Raw genomic sequence first — 19,799 nt, forward strand, 5'->3', positions numbered from 1 at the left:
CATTTCCTACGACGGATCTTGTTATTGTGGTAGATATTGTTTTCTTGTTTTATTTTTAACAAAAACGATTTTGTTGACAGGTGAAGTGAGAAGTGCCCCAGTTTAGTCCCGCCACCACGCTTGGACACTGCCGATATGGTGAGAATAATTGTTGTATTGATACATTTTACATTATTATATTGTGACTAATACATAAAAACTAGTATCTCGTAGTGACTTGTAATACTTAACAACTAGTAACTCAGTAGCTCACTTTAGGATGAATATACACTACTTTACTGACAGATGATGTTAAATAAATGATATTGGACAGCCAGGGGAATAGTCAAATATTTTTACAATTAAGTTCTTAAACAGGTCAAAAGCTTAAATTCCCCACATCAATCGTATAAATCGGTTGAGAAAAATGGCTAGAAAAGGGGGCTGTATCACTTTTGTTCCGCTGTTGAAGGCTAATTTCTTCACATCACTTTTGTTCCGGGGGTTAGCAGGTAGATTTCGGGACCAGTCAAAACATTGATTTTGTTCCGCGGACGTCTCTCTTGTTCCGCGGTCGTCTCTCTTGTTCCGCGGACGTCTCTCTTGTTCCGCATTAGTCTCCCTCCCCCAAATCCTCTCTTTCACGCTCCTCCTAATTCTTTCTTTCATATGGACTTTAAAAATCGTTAAATTATCATTTTCTACTTAGCAAAAATATCAATTACTTAAATAATAAAACCTAACCTAACCTATGAAAGAAAGAATTTTGAGGAGAATAAAAGAGATAATTTGGGGGAGGAAGAGTGTAGCCTCCTCTCTCGTGGAACAAGCGATGTTTTGGCCGTGCCCGAAGTCTACCAGCTAACCCCCGGAACAAAAGTGATGTAAAGAAATTAGACTTCAACCGCGGAACAAAAGTGACACACGCGAAAAGGGATGTAACAGAGAAAAACCTTATTGTATAAAGTATATATAGTGATGATAAAATGTATGTGTGATAATAATCTCATTAAAGTGGTTTCAGCCTTCCATTAAACCACATTCAGTCACGAATGTATCTTTAAAAACAAAACTGAAATAATTAAGTAAATTAAATAATGTTATGATTTTATTTCGTATCTAGATTTCATAGTTCGTGGTGGTAAATTGTAACAATTAATACTGAGTAAGAAAAATAAAATGAACTACTGTCATGGGAGATGAACTACAAAACATTCCTAATACGTTTGGACTAGCCAATCATGACGCAAAACTATCACATACTGCCTACTACATCTCTACTAGGCAGTAACCGCAATGTAAAGTTGGCCCATTGTTGAGGCTATGCTCAACATCCCAACTTTGATCTGGCAAAATCAATTTAAACTACCAATAACACTTGTTCCAATGTTGAAAAAGTCCACTTTCTTAAAAAAAGGTTTGTTTTACCTAAAAATAATGTGGTTTTTAATCTGGGGCGACTAACCAACTTCCCTAGGCTGATAGTCGTAGATTAGATATAGATTACAAAGGCGAGACATATTCGGTCTTGCTTTATTTATAAAACATCTACGTCTAAGTAATCCATCCACAAGTAATGTAATACTATACAACTAGCTGTTGGATCGTCCTACGTACGGGAATCAAGTAGTCAATTAAAATGGAATAATTCAGAACAGCTAGTTTACACGCATAAAGACAAATCCTGGCAGTTTTAATAATGAATACCATTTAAATATTTTGTAAATAAACATCACGTGATCACATGTTTCTTTCATTCGATTATAGGCCTATACGATATGCTTTTTAAATCCGATAATCTTAATCTTACTAATATTATAAACTAGCTGTACCCGCGGGCTTCGCCCCGTTTAACTTCATAAGTATTCGCATGGCTAATTCACGTCCTGGTTGAAGTTCGTTCGCTACGCTCACTCACCTTTAGGTTGGAGCTCGTTCGCTGCGCTCACTTGCCTTCGGGTTAGCTCGTTCGCTACGCTAACTCGCCTCCAGGTTGAAGTTCGTTCGCTACGCTCACTCACCTTTTGGTTGGAAATTAGCTGTTGTCATAAATTAAAAAAAAAATAATAGTGCTGCACCCTGTTGGTAATCCTTGTAACTTTTATGCTATTGAACATCATAGAACAGAACAAAACTTGTTTAATTGAAACAGCTGTTAAGATTCATTAATTCCTTTTATATATGAAAAATCATAAGATTAACATGGGGAACTACAGAGCCACTGGGGCGGAGCCCGAAAGGGTTTTTGAGATAAGAATATGCTTTAATGCTAATCGGGAATGTGAGCTATCATCATGCCAAATTTCAGCCCAATCCGTCCAGTAGTTTATGCGTGATTGAGCAACAAACACACACACAAACACACACACAAACATACACACAAACTCACAAACTTTCAGATTTATAATATTAGTAAGATGTGAAAGTTTGTGTTTGTTTGAAGTTCAATCACGCATTAATTACTGGACGGAATGGGCTGAAACTTGGCATGATGATAGCTCACATTCCCGATTAACATATAGGCATATTCGTATCTCAAAAATCCTTTCGGGCTCCGCCCCAGTGGCTCTGTAGTTCCCCATGTTAATCTTACGAGTATTCTTATTTAAAGGGAATCAAAGAATTAGTCAGCTGTTTCAACTAAGAAAGTTGGTTCTATTATATACAAAAGGATTAAAAAGTTATAAGATTCACCAAAAGGGTGCAGCACTATAATTTTTTTGGTTTTTTGCCAACAGCTAATTTGCAGCAAAAAAACTGTGATACACAATGAGGAATGTCAAAGTAGGATTGTGTACAGTTATGTTTATGTTTTTAATTTCATGAATAATTTGTGATATTTAGCGAATTTTATAATTTATTTTTCTTTATTGTTTAGGTGAAGTGGTAGAACATTATGTCTATGTTTATGTAAACTGTAAATTTAAAGAAGCAAATTTTATCAAACTGTGTTTCCCCCATTGCATACACAAAGCTTGAGTATAACTGCAATAAGAATTTTATCCTTATATGCCAACCCCGTACGAAGGACGGGTACTCTGCTACTTTTATAATAAAACAGCGATTGTGTTGATTTGAAATGCCTTGAAGGGGGATTGGCAGTCGATTCACACACACTGGTTTAAGTACAGTAGCTAAACATCACCTTCTATTGCATACTATCACTTAAGAGTACCTTATTTTACCTCAGTGGCCACTGAAACCTTAAGAGGATTTTGGACTCCCATTCTCTTCTATCCCTTGCCTCTTCTAATGTTGATCCCAGTCCGGAAAATTCTTTCATTGCTTGGTCCTCCAAATGGTCGCCTTACTTGTGGTAGTAAACTCTTTAGAATACATTTTTGAAAGGTGATGCATCTTTTCTCCTCCACGCATAGCCTGCCCATCCGAGCCTTTTACTTCTGGAAAGCACCCATGCCTATGTCTGAGTGTTTGAACATCCCTCTTAGCTCTCTGTTCTTTCGTATCTCAACCGCCATTATCTTGAAATGGCCCGTACATTTTCTCTGTACTCTGTTCTCAAACCCACCAATAAAGTTTTTCGGTTCTTTGAATTCGGTTTATACTGACACCCTGAAGCTTATTGGACAGTTTATGGAGACCTTCCACACCAGTTGGCATTTGCTTTACCAACAAAAATTTGGTATACCGACATATTTTTGACATTAAATAAATCGTCCATACCTATTATCTATAGGCTATATACAGGGTGATTTGTACTCAGTGTGACAAAATTTTTTTGATGTAAGTACAAAGTAAATGAAGTGTGATGATGCATATCAAATGTTCCAAGTCTCAAAATTAGCGTCCCAAAAAAATATTTTATGTTTTTCAAAAATAACCATGCTTTTAAACTTAATACAGCGATTTCTCAATTACCTGTGTATGGATTTGAGTAGATAATGTCATTTTCGTGTTCTACATTAAATTTTGAACAAGAATAATATAAAATGACGGAGGATCAGTTGTAAAAACTCCATTGTAAATAGATTCAAAAATAAAAATTAAGATGTTTGATAAAAATTTTAAAAACAATTGTCTATTACATTTTTCACACCCTGTATACAAGAAAGTGTCGGAATATGTTAAAAACTGCGCCATTTTATAAGCTTTCCAACCATATGCTACACTATTGAGGTTTATGTCTGCTTATGTACGCTTTAATGGTTTGAAGACTACAAAGCATGGCGTCTTTAACATTTAAAACATAGAAAGTCAGCAGGTATTAAGCAAAAGTTGTATTTTTGTTTCAGCTTGAACAGTAAAAACAGTAAAAAAGTTCCCTGTTTTCTGGTATTCAAACCACTAAAACAAACAAAAAAATATCTAAACCTCAATAGTGTAGCATATGGTTGGAAAGCTTATAAAATGGCGCAGTTTTTAACATATTCCGACACTTTCTTGTATACAGGGTGTGAAAAATGTACTAGACAATTGTTTTTAAAATTTTTATCAAACATCTTAATTTTTATTTTTGAATCTATTTACAATGGAGTTTTTACAACTGATCCTCCGTCATTTTATATTATTCTTGTTCAAAATTTAATGTAGAACACGAAAATGACATTATCTACTCAAATCCATATACAGGTAATTGAGAAATCGCTGTATTAAGTTTAAAAACATGGTTATTTTTTAAAAACATAAAATAATTTTTTGGGAAGCTAATTTTTAGACTTGGAACATTTGATATGCATCATCACACTTCATTTACTTTGTACTTACACCGAAAAAATTTTGTCACACTGAGTACAAATCACCCTGTATAAAAGGCAAAGCCCTCACTGACTGACTGACTGACTGACTGACTCACTCACTCACTCATCACTAATTCTCCCACTTCCCATTTACCTAGGAGGCTGAAATTTGGTACACTGATTCTTTAGGCATTAAATAGGAAAACTAAGTTGTTTTTATTCAAATCAGACTCTCGGGCTCCGCCCCAGTGGCTCTGGAGTTTGACATGTTAACCTTATGAGTACTCATATTTAAATGGAATTAATGAATCTTAACAGCTGTTTCAATTAAACAAGTTGGTTCTGTTCTATGATGTGCGATAGCATTAAAGTTACAAGGATTACCAACAGGGTGCAGCACTATTATTTTTTTAACTTATGACAGCTAATTTGCAACCAAAAGGTGAGTGAGCGTAGCGAACGAACTTCAACCTGGAGGTGAGTTAGCGTAGCGAACGAGCTAACCTGAAGGCAAGTGAGCACAGCGAACGAGCTCCAACCTAAAAGTGAGTGAGCGTAGCGAACGAACTTCAACCAGGACGTGATTGAACCATGCGAACGAGCTTATCTTGAAAATTAAGAAGTTAAACGGGGCAAAGCCCGCGGGTACAGCTAGTACTTTATAAATTTAACTGCATTAATTGCTAAATATAAGTAAACAAAGAAAAGTAAAATCGATAACAATTTGTTTGTTTTGAAACAGCTGTTTAGTTAAAATAACATTCATTTGGAAAAATAACTTGTAACCTGTAGAAAGAATTTAAAAAAAGTAAACACGCTAGTAAGCTAGTGACGTAATTTTTCTATGTTTATTATCCATACATTCTAATGTCCGTGATAATTACCCACCCTCATTAAAATTGCTCATTAAATCATCAGATACTACTACTAAGATTCCTGAATGAATGGGTCCAGCTGAAGATGAGCGCTGGACAGTGAGCCAGTGTAGTTAATACTGTCATGAGTTAGGGGGAATGATTGTTGAATGAATGGGTCCAGCTGAAGATGAGCGGTAGACAGTGAGTCAGTGTAGTTAATACTGTCATGAGTTAGGGGGAATAATTGTTGAAGGAATGGGTCCAGCTGAAGATGAACGGTAGACAGTGAGTCAGTGTAGTTAATACTGTCATGAGTTAGGGGGAATAATTGTTGAAGGAATGGGTCCAGCTGAAGATGAGCGGTAGACAGTGATCCAGTGTAGTTAATACTGTCATGAGTTAGGGGGAATAATTGCTGAAGGAATGGGTCCAGCTGAAGATGAGCGGTAGACAGTGATCCAGTGTAGTTAATACTGTCATGAGTTAGGGGGAATAATTGTTGAAGGAATGGGTCCAGCTGAAGATGAGCGGTAGACAGTGAGTCAGTGTAGTTAATACTATCATGAGTTAGGGGGAATGATTGTTGAAGGAATGGGTCCAGCTGAAGATGAGCGGTAGACAATGAGTCAGTGTAGTTAATACTGTCATGAGTTAGGGGGGAATAATTGTTGAAGGAATGGGTCCAGCTGAAGATGAGCGGTAGACAGTGAGTCAGTGTAGTTAATACTGTCATGAGTTAGGGGGGAATAATTGTTGAAGGAATGGGTCCAGCTGAAGATGAGTGGTAGACAGTGAGTCAGTGTAGTTAATACTGTCATGAGTTAGGGGGGAATAATTGTTGAAGGAATGGGTCCAGCTGAAGATGAGCGGTAGACAGTGAGCCAGTTTAGTTAATACTGTCATGGGTTAGGGGGAATGATTGTTGAAGGAATGGGTCCAGCTGAAGATGAGCGCTAGACAGTGAGCCAGTTTAGTTAATACTGTCATGAGTTAGGGGATGATTGTTGAAGGAATGGGTCCAGCTGAAGATGAGTGCTAGACAGTGAGCCAGTGTAGTTAATACTGTCATGAGTTAGGGGGAATAATTGTTGAAGGAATGGGTCCAGCTGAAGATGAGCGGTAGACAGTGAGTCAGTGTAGTTAATACTGTCATGAGTTAGGGGGGAATAATTGTTGAAGGAATGAGTCCAGCTGAAGATGAGTGCTAGACAGTGAGCCAGTTTAGTTAATACTGTCATGAGTTAGGGGATGATTGTTGAAGGAATGAGTCCAGCTGAAGATGAGTGCTAGACAGTGAGCCAGTGTAGACTCTGTCAGCTGTGGCGAGATCTACCGTATTGATTGCTGCCGACCCAATCTCAATTGCAACAGATTATCTTCATCTAACCTATGTTTTTCGCGACGCAATGTATATTAATTATCATATAGCTACCTAAAAATAATCACTCCATTACGAACGTAGCATTGAGTAAAGCAATAACACCATACAATACTACACTAGTATTTGATGTTTCATTTTTGACATGTTTACCTTTTCTTTTTAAGAGCAAAACAAAAATATTTTATATTATTGTAGCAAAATTCTGGGCTTTGATAAAAAAACAAAGATTTTTTTATTTTTCCTACTCAATTTTTGAGGGGGGAGGATTGGTAGCTATAACGACCGTGATGATCACCTAGCAACGGCTGACGCGTCTCTCTCTCTTTCTCTCTCCCTCTCTCCCCCCTCTCTCTTTCTCACCCCCACAGTATTCATGTACCGCGTTTTCTCCATGACCACTTACTCTTTACTCACTCATGGTTGTAGTAGTAGACTGCTACTGGGATTCACTCCAAAGACTATTTCTACTTCGATAATTACCTTGGGCTCTGCCCCACGGGTTTTCAAAGATATGAGGTGAGGTTTTTCAAACTAAACATTGATTGGATTTCATGGTAACCATGAAGATACTTACCATGCTTAAATTTACGTTGACAAACTGACTAGTGCATTTATTTCACAAATCCACACAGCTGGTTTGCACATTAAAATACTGAAATGGGGTACTTGACTTTGGAAATAAGTAAGATTCTACAACCCATGCGGTATCAACCGAAGGAGTTTTCTATTAAGCTCATTACTCATCATTATTCATTATCATTATCATTATTTTATCGATCGATTTTCATGGAAAGTGAGTTATCACAACAATTTTTACACGATTTAATAAATTGAATTATTTTAATAATTTGTTTGGCCCTAAGATATAGATGTTGTTTTTTTTTGCAAGGAGATAATCTATGTGCATTTTTACAAACTTTAGATAAACCAACTTTGTTAATTAATGTCTAATTTTTAAATTTAAATCAATGTACAATATTAACTGAGGGTTTTTACATAGAGGCTACGTATCTTTTCTTTTATCATTGGGTTTGAATAATTCAGGAAGACTTAACATTATCGTTAAATCGTATGTATTTTTGATGTTTGATGCGTAGTTCAGTTTGAGTTCCCTGATTTCGGTATTATGTTTACTCCTATTTCAACTAACTTGGACTTGACTTAAGCCTTTTTAAATTTTAATGTCGAATAATAAAATAGAATTGTTTTGCTACATTGGTCCCTTAAATTAAACCAAATAAGAGAATCCAGCACTGTAAAGCGAAGTTAAACACATTAATTTAGGATTTATTCCTAAAATCAATGTTAAACGTATGTTTCTTTAATCAAGGGCAAGTGTGTAGTTGTTTTGTGTTTCAATGTTTATTAAGACGTTTCCGTCATACTGCAGCATAAACAGCCGTTTTTAATGCATGCGTTGCGGGTCTAAAGTAGCATTTTTTTAGTCTCTAGGGAGTAAATGAATTTCAATTGTGGTAATCGTATCGATCAAAATTAATTATTTATCTTTTTATTTATTAGGTAAGGAGTTAGCCCATCATTGTAGATCCCTCGACATATTGATGGTATAATGTACTGTAAACACAATCGTAATAGAGGAAATGATTGAATCACTCACTAAACAGCTGCTTCTTTGCATTAGCAGAATTGAAAACAAGCTGGGAGTCGTTTTGAGAGGTTATCTTTACATAAAGATTATTTCGTTTTCTAGCTTTGTTTTTGCTAATTAATGATGCAATATGACGAAAAATATAGTTCACCACACGGATAATAGCAAAAAGTGACTTTTTAACCCTCGCTCATTTTCCGACCTCGGCTTCGCTTCGATGGTAGAACTTGGCCTCGGGTCAAAAAGAGTCACTTTAGCCCCTAGTGATGAAATATACTATTATTATTAGATGTAATATAACTCTATGAACAAGCTGATGGTATATGTTGTTTATTGAGGTTTCATTTAGGCTACTTTAAAAACATTAGTGTTCCAAATAACAATAGTGAAATGAGTTGTTTCATTAAAGAAAGGTTGTGGTTGTTCGAGATTTGGCTGAACATCCGTGTGTGTGAAAATGTTCAAAATCGTTCAATAACATTTCAAAGTTTTCCAGATTTTGGCCATAGAAAACTAAACTTACCTTCAAGCGTTGTGTTATTATGCAAACTAGCTGTTTCATCTATGCTGTTACCCACGGGTTTCACCCCGTTTGACTTCATAAGTATTAATAAAACTATTGATTAGTTAAGTTAAGATGAAAGGAACAAAACAGCATACAGTAATACATACCTACAAACAAATAATCTCACCTGATTTTAATAAGGTAATAAATTAAAAGAATACCAACCAAATAAGTACAGCTGAGGTATTTTTAACATTAGGTATATGGAAAGTTCCCTTTAGGAAGGAATTACGACCTTTGAGGGCAATTTATGAAATAATGAATAGTTTTGCGCAAGGTTTCACGTCATGACGAATATTTTAAGTATATGGTTTATGGGGGCGTGACTTTTAGTTTTATCAAAAGTTCATGGCTACTTTGGGATTTATACAGGGTTAGGTAAAAGTCTGGAACCCCCCAGATAACTTTTTAATGCGTTGCAGTAGGAAAACCAAACTCGGCACATATTTATAACATAAGAAATTGCACTTTTTCATCAAAGTTACAACTTTGCCCCAGCCCCCCAAAATGGGGTATTTTGGGACAGCCCCAAATTTTCAAACTTAAACACCTATCATGCGACCCTTCATTTTAAAGGGTTTATCAAGAGAAATTGAATGGCACAAACCAGAGGTCAATATCGCACCCCTAATCAAAATGGTAGCCATTTAAATTATTTAAGACGAACAAGCAAGATCCTGGACACCCTCAGTTAACTTTAAAAGTTTAATATTTTAATACTGACCAAAAGGTGAATTCTCTTTTTTATAAAGGTATGCTGAGTTTAGTTTTCCTGCTATAATCTGTTAAAAAGTTAATGGGGGATATTTTTAAATGACTGCCATTTTGATTAGGGGTGAGATATTGACCTCTAGTTTGCGCCATTTAATTTGTCTTGAGAAACCCTTTAAAATGAGGGGTCACATGATAGGTGTTTACATTTAAAAATTTGGAGCTGCCTCCAAAGTACCCCATTTTGGGGACCGGGTACAAGTTCTTACTTAAATGAAAAAGTGAATTTTCATTAGTTGTAAACATGTGCCGAGTTTGGGTTTCCCACTGCCACACGTTATAAAGTTAGCTGGGAGTGTCCATACTTTATCTTGCTTGCTCATCTTAAATTAAAATGGCTGCGATTTTGATTAGGTGTGCGATATTGACCTCTGGTTTGCACCATTCATTTTCTCTTAATAAACCCTTTAAAATGAGGGGTCATATGATGTGTGTTTACATTTGAAAATCTGGGAAAAAGTTGCAGCTTTAAAAAAGTACAATTTCTTACGTTGTAAATATGTGCCGAGTTTGGTTTTCCTACCGCGACGCGTTAAAAAGTTAACTGGGGGGTTCCAGACCTTTGCCTAACCCTGTATATGGATAAAGATATTATGAACATTTAAGCATTTCTATCCGGAAAATGAATACAGAATGTAAATTTGAAAGGCTTGTACATTTTAAAGATTAAAATGCAGGTAGGTGATGTTTAAAGGGGAAGTCAAATTAACGATGCTAATATGAACTGAGCGATACAAGACACTTCGATGCAATTTTAATTTCAAATGAGTCTTTATAGCTATTATTATGCATTGTATTTTGACCTGGGTAATGCTGGGTTTCGCTACTAGTGGCTGTAAAAACTCTAAAAGGCTATTATCTCAAAAGTCACGCAAAAACTAGCAATAATCAGTTCGTCACGATAACTTGTATGTTTAATATATACAGGGTTTCCATAAAATAATGGTGCGGTTTAATTATGAAATAAAAAGATAACGAGAAGAGGTACAAAAAAACTATTTATTTTATTGGATTCCTTACATTAAAAAGATTTTATACATATCTAATAAAGCTCGACATGGCCACCATTCCTAGCCCTGCAGACGTCCAAACGATAATCTACTTCAGCCCACACATTTTGCAACATTTCTTTTGTCACCGTTGAAACTGCATGAATGATTCTTTCCCTTAGGTGGTCCAAATTGCAAATTTTTTGAGCATATACTATGTTCTTTACATGACCCCAAAGAAAAAAATCGCATGGAGTCAGGTCCGGGCTCCTGGGGGGCCATGCTATAGGACCGCCTCTTCCAATCCACCTGTTCGGGAACTTAACATCTAAAGCATCTCGAACAATAGTTTTCTAACATGTCCAAGTAAACATTTCCATTGATAGTTATTTCAGCGAAGAAAAATGGCCCAATTACTTCTTCTCTGGACAGGCCGCACCAAACGTTTATTTTTGGTGAGTCTCTTTCCTTTTCAAAAGTTTCATGAGGATGCTGAGCTCCCCAAATTCTTACGTTGTGCCTATTAACACAACCACTGATGTGAAATGTGGCTTCATCTGAAAAAAACTACTTCATTCAAAAATGATTCATTTTCTGCCATTTGGTTCAACATAAATGTAGCGAATCCTGCTCTTTTAATCAAATCTGTTGTTTTTATTTTTTGAAGAAGTTGAATTTTGTAGGCATGAAGATGGAGTCTTTTGTGTAAAACTTTGTGAAGAGTACTTACAGGTATTCCTAATTCAAGACTACGGCGAGGGAGGGATTTCTTTGGACTTCTAACACAAGATAGTCTGATGTCTTCAACTGTCTGGTTAGATACTGGTGGTCTACCAGGTCTACTTTGCTTTTTAACTGACCCAGTGTTTATGAATTGCTTACTCCAACGATTAATGTTGTTTTTATGAGGCGGAGCTTTATTGAATGTTCTTCGAAATGTCCGTTGCACTAAAGTCACTGACTTTAACTCACTTAATAACAATACACACTTAGCTTTTTCCTGATCTGAAAACATGTTGGTCGAAAAAACTCAACTTATTGATTAAGAAGTGTTTTGAATAGTACAACAATCAAAACAGCTGTTTTAACAAATGTGAAAAAAACTGTTTGAGCTACTAGATACAGGGATACAAACAGAAGTCATTTAATTTGTTTTATAACAGTTTTACAGGATGTTAAAACCGCACCATTATTTTATGGAAACCCTGTATTATTTTAGTAAAAAACCTCCAGATTCTGTTGTATCAGTGTATGGTTGGTGAAAACGTTGCTCTGCGAAGATTAGTTCATCTAATGTGTTAACCTTATGAGAAGGACTGGTTTTATCGTTTGCTAAGTTACTGCAGCTGCAGAGGTTTACTGATTGGGGAGGTAGATGTTTTTAGTTAGGTTCTTCGACACATTTCCTCAATACTAGAGTTTTTAGGCCAAAATATCGATAGCAGTTCATAATTTAAGGAAAATAAATAATTAGGTATCGTTACTCCCTTCTTTGGCCACCTGCCACTTATATTCATCGATAAGAAAGCATAAAATGATACTAACCCTTAGAAAGGAAATCAAAACAATCTATACGAATGAATTTCACAACTTTTATCCTCAACAATAAGTACTTACTTACTTACTTACTTACTCCCAGGGCCATTTATATCGGAGGTGATATTTGGCCGCACCAACAAATCTTCGCCAAGTTAACCGGTCTTTCGCATCATCCTCCGTTGCCCCAATTCTCTCCAAATCTTCTTGCACTTGCTTCCACCACCTCTGCTTAGGTCTTCCCCGGGGTCGTCTTCCTGTAGTGTTTCCCTTTAAAACTCTTCCCAGTCTACAATCTTCATCTCTTCTTAATATATGACCAGCCCATCTGATTCTTCGGCACTTGATTTCTCCAATTACATCTGTGCTATTATACAGTTGCCTTAATTCCCTATTGTGTCTTATTCTCCATTCTCCTAGCTCGAATATTGGTCCAAAAATCTTCCTTAAAATTTTATTTTCGAATACTATTAGTTTCTTTTCATCTCTTTTATTTAATTTCCAGGTTTCTGATCCATATAGGAGAACTGGGCAAATTATTGTTTTGTACAGCCTGATTTTTGTTTTCCGGGACAAAGATTTTGATGAAAGTAATTTATTGCAAGCATGAAAACATTTATTTGCTGAATTTATTCGGCTTTGGATTTCTAGTTCATCAGTATTTTGGTTGGATATAATTACTCCTAGGTATTTAAAACTGTTGACTTTTTCAAATGTATGGCCATCAATTTCTATTGGTTCTTCAGTATTATCCAGGTATCTTGAAAAGTGCATGTACTTAGTTTTTGAATCGTTTGTTTTTAGGCCTACTTTTTCTGTTTCTTTCATAAATACTTTGGTTAAGGCATAAATACAACAATAAGTACACATATGAAATGATAATGCTTCTTAAATTACCCCTGTAATGTAACCCAATCCCGCTAGCCAAGTAGACTTCGTTTAACGCAGATAGCATGTGGGGGAGACTCGGAGACTCTCAGCAATAATCCGTTACAAGCCGAGACTGCTCGAATGTAAACAAAGTCCCGTTAATTTTCAGACAGTTAAGCAGCAAACGACATACGTTGCCCAGCTAAGCCGAAGGATGGTTGGTTTACAGCCCTGACAGATAGGGGTTCAAATGTAACTTGGACGTAGAACGTCGAAACAAAACGTTTGGGGATGTTCAAAACATTTTTGGTTTTAATTGCTTTGTTACTAAAATGATTGAAAAGAAATAAACTATCTGTAATTGTTGGTGACATTAGGCTAATTTAACACAGTTAAAGTTTGTAGTTGATTTCTTCACAGACGTATTCAATGTATATTTGCTTATATGTGTGTATCTATCTAAACCTTAGGTAATTACGTTTTGTAAGCGAGCGGTATATGCCCTGGTGTGGTTTCTATTTAACCTTTCCTTTAACGTCAACCTTTATTTAGGTAAAATATAAAAAACATCTATTATTTTTATTGTTGATCTCATCAACTATCAATTTGTTGAGATGGGGACGCCACCTAGGTGCAAATCTAAACCCAAATATCAGTGAAGGATGAGTGTAGACTGTTGTGAGATAATCTGATAGCTTTGTTACTGACTATTAGCTGTTTCATCAGTCAGGATAATTATTTACCAGCTAACCTGGCACACGGAATCGTGCGCAATCTAGACACAGGAGAAGCAAGACTTTTTGTTGATATTTTTTATTTGGCGTTTTCGGGTATTTTGGATTTGAAGGTGGGGATGGTGGAAGGCCTAATTGAGTTCGCAGTTTACGCAGTCTGCCATTTTTTGTTAAAGCCGGTAAAGCATTGTCGTTTTATTAATCTTCAGGATGTATACTATTTTCTAAAAGTGGAATCCTAGGATCTTTCAAGGGCTTTCCTGGCTTATTTAAAGTTGTTTCCTGAATGTTTTGCTGTAAACTATAACTAATTAATTCGAGGTCCACAGCTTCAGTTTGCTCTCATATCACATTATCATAATCATTACATATTGTCACCCATATTTCGTTTCCTCCGATTGTAGCGAAATCCTGAATATCTCCTTGTATCGGTTTGTATCATGGCCTCCAGCGGTCACGGGAAAATTATCGTTGTCTCCTGCGGTCATGGAAACATTTTCATCGCCAACCGTGATCACGGCAAAATCCTGAGCATATCCCGTGGTTTGTAGACATTGTCGTCGTCTCCCGCGGTCACGGAAACGTCATCATAGTATTCTGTGATCGCGGCTCGAATTCGAGCAACAGGGACACTAGTTATTCTTAAATTAGTACATAGGCTATCTTAAATAATAATACAGGAGAATGAAGTTGCTATCGCTTACGATTGATGGAACTCGATAACAAAAGAATTGTTCCTTTGACTATGATATCTTCCCCTCATTAAATAATATCCTGTTACTTATTTTCAGTAAAACAAAGATTTTTAAACCACACATTTTTAATTACCCACAAATAGTATAACTACTGTATCTTGACATTTAAATTCATTTAATCAAAAGTGTCATGCAGTTAAAAACCAATTTTAAACCACAAAAATAGAGTAAATATTTATTTTTTCAACTAATCTTATAAATTCTGAAAGCATGAACCACGAAAGTCTGCAGTTGGTGACAGCCAATAGCAAGACTGGACTAGCGTGACGTTGCAACATCACCCGTTGACTACTTTTTGTCACTAAATAAAATATACTAAACAATATTTTCATATCAGCTGGTATTATTAAATTTGGCAACACCGCACTGCCCTCATTGGCTCCTTCGTAGTCACGTGGTAAACAGGCTCATCCCTTAACTTCAGGCTCTCGTGGACCGTACTGTAGGTTTAGCACGTCATGTTTCCATTAGTTTCAATTTTAATATAACTAGCTGTTACCCACGGGCTTCACCCCGCTTGGCTTCATAAACATTAATAAAATTATTGATTGGTTAAGAAGCTGAAATAAACAAAACATAATACAGTAATACAAACAATTAATCACACCTGATTTTAATAAGGTAGTAAATTAAAAGAATACGTACAGCTGGGGTATTTTTAGGTATATTAGGTATATGGAAACATTAGGTATATGGACAGTTCCCTTAAGAAAGGAATTACGACCTTAAAGGGCAATTTATGAAATAATAGAGTTTTGTGCAAGGTTTTTCGTCATGACAAACATTTTAAGTATATGGCTTATGGGGATGTGACTTGTAGTTTTATCAAAAGTGCATGGGTACTTTGGGATTTATATATGGATCAGCTGTTTTAAATGTTAGTGTAAATTTTTAAGTATTCATGTGTCCAAATGTAAACATTTATTTTCTCCATAACGATAACATAGGAACTGTGGAGGCCATTAGGGCAGAGCCCTGATAGAATTTCACAAATGTTTTGTTTCATAGCAAATAATCTTCATGCCACGACCTATCCAACGTACTCCTGAAGGCGACTTCTGAGTTGGTAGGTATTGATCTGTGAACGGTTTGATGTTGACTATAGCTACATGACAGTCAAGTGATATATTACTTAAAAGCCCTTAATTCTAACGAACTTATTATTTTTTAAACAGACCGAACATAATGATGTTCACTTTAGGGGACGGTTAGTCGTGGCAATCGATAGAAATTGATGAATACTACAGCTGCGATAGTTGTCTTTCATTCGCGTGGTTATTAAAAGTTGGATATTATTCAGTTTTTAAAGAGGTGTTATGATTAAATGATAAATTATCTTGAAAGGCACTTTGGAGATATATGTACATTACCTAGTTTTTGCCGGTGCTTCGCAACGGGGCAATAATACCCAAGAGAATAATGTGGGTCTCTATATATACCGTAAAACAGTTACTCTCTCTTGCCATGGGTTATGTAGGCAAATCTCAATCGTACTTACTGTTTATCCATATTTTATCAGGTAGAGGTAGAAGGTAATTGGTGTTTTTATTAAAAGATATTTGTTGAGTCACGGCTATTTAAAGTAGCTTGGCCGATATCTTTCCTGACACCCTGGTGATGTTGACGCGGGGCTTATTATATGAATTTGGGTTGGCATAAATTTTACAATTGAAAAAAGCCAGAAAGCCTGGACAATTTGATATACTAATAAGAAAACTGTATTACACTGTATTGCATTTCTTGAGCAATTTGCAATCTATGGAAACCTAAGAAAGTCATAGAACACCCCCAAGTAGAAGAAATAGAAATAATGTTTTTTTAGCGAATTTCCCATATAGGGAATAAGCTATTACCGTAGGTCTCATGGTAAGACCTGGACCCGGGACCAATTTACTGGGGTTTTCCCATTTTTGACCATAAAAACATAAAATTTTGGAATATCTTTCCCAACCATTTTGTTGAGCTTAAAAAAAGGAACAATTTAGTATCATTGTTGTATGCCTAATGGTTACAGAGAAAATTCAAAAAAGTGTAAATTAAAAATTCCCATGTTATTCTTATGGAGAAAATGAAAACTGTTGTAGTTTACTTGTTTATGGATATATGTTGATACAATTTGGCAAATTTATTTATTTCATACTATACTATTGACGTTTGGTCAAAAAACACTTTTTACTTTTATTACTCTACATTTATTCAAACGAGTTCGTGAACCAGCATGATCGGACCATGGGAACGGGGGTTGTTGGCCATATTCATATTATCTGATTAGTTGGGTGGTTTTAAGGGGTAAAAATGGGGTTTTCCCATTTTTGACCCGAAAAACATAAAATTTTGGAATATCTTTCTCGACCATTTTGTAGAGCTTAAAAAAAGAAATAATTTAGTATATTGAAGCATTGTTGTATGCATAATGGTTACAGAGAAAATTCAAAAGATTTAAATTAAAATGTCCCATGTTATCCTTACGGAGAAAATGAAAACTGTTGTAGTTAACTTGTTTATGGATATATGTTGATAAAATTTGGCAAATTTATTTATTTCATACTATGCTATTGCCGTTTGGTCAAAAACACTTTTTACCTTCCCCGTAGTAGCAAACCTAAGCAATCGTTCAATCTAATGCTATTTAAATTGGGAATAAATGTGTCCTATTTATGGAAATATTTTAGTAAAAATGTAATTAGACAAGTGGAATTTCGCTTAGTCTGCAGGATTACTGCGACAGGGGTATTATTATATTGCCATTTACACTGCTCTTCACTAACAATATTCTTACAACAACAAAAATTAGTTTGGACACGAATTAGGAGAACATTCAATTTCAGATATTCAAAATAGTTGATCCCATGGACTTAAATCTTAAAGACATCTTCTTCATCGATGTTAGCACATTTTCAAAGTTTTAAGAAACAGAAAAATGATGAGGAATATTGTTACGGAATTCTCTTTAAGCACGGACAAGATTCTTAGTTAATTATAAAGAACGCAGCTCATTAGTAGCTTAAGTGTAACAGTAACAGTTGAAAACTCACCTGCTCGCAATCGTTTGCCTTTGTAACTTCCTCAACGTTGTGAAAATCGGACGAAATCTTAAATTGGGAGACAGTTCTTCTAAGGTATCTAACTTTGTTTAAGAGTAAATTCACAGTTTGTGGTAGTTTTCTTAACATTAAAGTAGATTCTGGACTTAGATGCCATTTTTCGTCAAGCTAAAAAACTATTAATGGTGCTGTCGAAGAAAAGGTTGACGCTAAATAATGGTAAAACATGGGATTGGATCCATCCCTTAAAGAAATCACAAATGAATATGAATGGAAAAGGTAAAAAATGAATAATAAAATAAACTGATTTACGGCGCTACGTGATAAGACATTTTAAGTGAGGAGAGGAAAATGTCAAAAGAGCTGTTAATATTCAATTACATAGAGTGCTTGTTTATAGTATGTGTGTCATTATAATACGCACGATGAAATTGTACATTTTGCACCTAAGTTTAGGTTAGGGTAGGTGCGGTAACATAAAGAGTTGTCGTATCACATCCGCTAGAGGATGCTAAACATTTTCCCCTATTCGTAGGGAAAAAAGCAATAGAGCCTATGGTCAATACAAAAGTTAACACAAATCTTGCAATAAAAACTATTTACAAAAATAGATGTTGGTAAAAATAACAAATAATTTGGCTTTTAACAGTTGTTCGATAACGATAAACAAAAATACCAATGATGTAATTGCCTAAAATAAAATGAGAATTTATACGTTTCGAAAGTTTAAAGTGTGTGCGAGATTGAGGAATGAGTAAACATCGGGATTGAATTTCACATTGTTGACGTGAAACTTAAGAATGATATGTAAGAAAGTAAACCAAAACCATGACAATAGCATTAGGCAGGGTAAACCTTCTCTCCGAGTCTGTTTGACCTGTCAGTGTTATATATACTGTGTCTAGATATTGGATGTGGTATCAGAATTGAACCAAAGCCTGGAAAATGTATCTAGGCAGGATGCATAATAAGTTATTTTACATTAAGATTCCAAACAGAAATCTGGTAAAATGTGAAAAATGATTAAATACGTATAATGTTTACGGTAAGTAACACAAAATATGTCTAATAACACTTAAAACAAATGTTCACACTTATACTTAACTCGCAAGACGGTAAATACTTAAAAGATTGTAAGAGGTGACCGATTTCGATTGGACACTCAAATCATCATTCCCAATAGGCAAACTTTTAACTGTTTAATTTAATTTTTCTATTCACATAACCACGTTGGTAAAAGTACTTTAGTCATTGTAGTAAACCAATAAAACGGTGATGTAAGTGTGTTTTAGGGTAAAAGTAGTCAAATAAGTATTTGGGAACATAATTTGACACGTTTCGACACTTCTGCAAATACATTATCCGTAGTTTGATTTGTGTTGCTGTATCTGAACTTTACTTACAACTTACAGCTGGTTCTACTTATAGAAAGATTGTATGGCTCAATTTGTGGGACGAATTTCGAAAATACCATAAACGTGTAATTAAATCTTTTCTTATTCTGTATGTTGTACGGGTGCTAAAGGAATTTAGGATGTTGAAAAGGAGAAATATCAATTTATGGTTTGTTCACAATAAATTTCAATGAAATACAATTCACTGATGAGTTGTAACAATACTTGTCAATTATTATTAGCACTGCAAGGTCTTATAAGGTTTTTATTGAACCTCGAGAAAATTTAAGTATACACAACATTGGTTGCCGGCATGTTTTTTTTTTTTTTAGGGAGAGGAGGGAAAATGCTTTTACGCACACAGGTAGCCAGCCTGTAGTGTGAGACTCCTGAATATTGTCAGACTACTCACTAAAAAACCCCCTCTACTCTGTTGGACACAGACCTGGAATTGTTTGTCACATTACTTCAAGTCAGGCCAACATGTGACCTAAGCCCTCAGGGCTCGCACCGTTTCTGGCATTTCGATTCTTAATGACCTACAACCGCATCCCGGTCAAGGTCGATCTTCTTGGCGCGGAGAATACCCTGGATATAATGTGACACACAGGTCCAATT

The 19,799-nt window shown here is 35.5% G+C and overlaps 2 protein-coding genes across 3 annotated transcripts in view; one reads left to right on the plus strand and one right to left on the minus strand.

The window, feature by feature from the left end:
* LOC128988587 (dorsal-ventral patterning tolloid-like protein 1) overlaps positions 1–19,799 on the plus strand; it is a 143,806-nt gene that overhangs the window by 12,936 nt on the left and 111,071 nt on the right. For both annotated transcript variants that reach the window (XM_054409994.1, XM_054409995.1), the window contains exon 2: positions 81–138. The gene's annotated coding sequence lies outside the window, so the exon portion shown is untranslated. The remainder of the gene's footprint in view (positions 1–80; positions 139–19,799) is intronic.
* LOC128989085 (putative proline-rich protein 21) lies at positions 5,604–6,266 on the minus strand. The gene has a single exon (XM_054410943.1). It carries the CDS (start codon positions 6,264–6,266, stop codon positions 5,604–5,606), a length of 663 nt encoding a protein of 220 aa, XP_054266918.1.

Source organism: Macrosteles quadrilineatus, unplaced genomic scaffold, assembly GCF_028750875.1.
Source record: "Macrosteles quadrilineatus isolate MER2022 unplaced genomic scaffold, UCM_ALF_1.0 Scaffold_3__2_contigs__length_128488019, whole genome shotgun sequence".
NCBI lineage: Eukaryota > Metazoa > Arthropoda > Insecta > Hemiptera > Cicadellidae > Macrosteles > Macrosteles quadrilineatus.

Excerpts from the sequence above, each read along its gene's own strand:
- LOC128989085 (XM_054410943.1), bottom strand. The coding sequence starts at position 6,266 with ATGACAGTATTAACTACACTGACTCACTGTCTACCGCTCATCTTCAGC.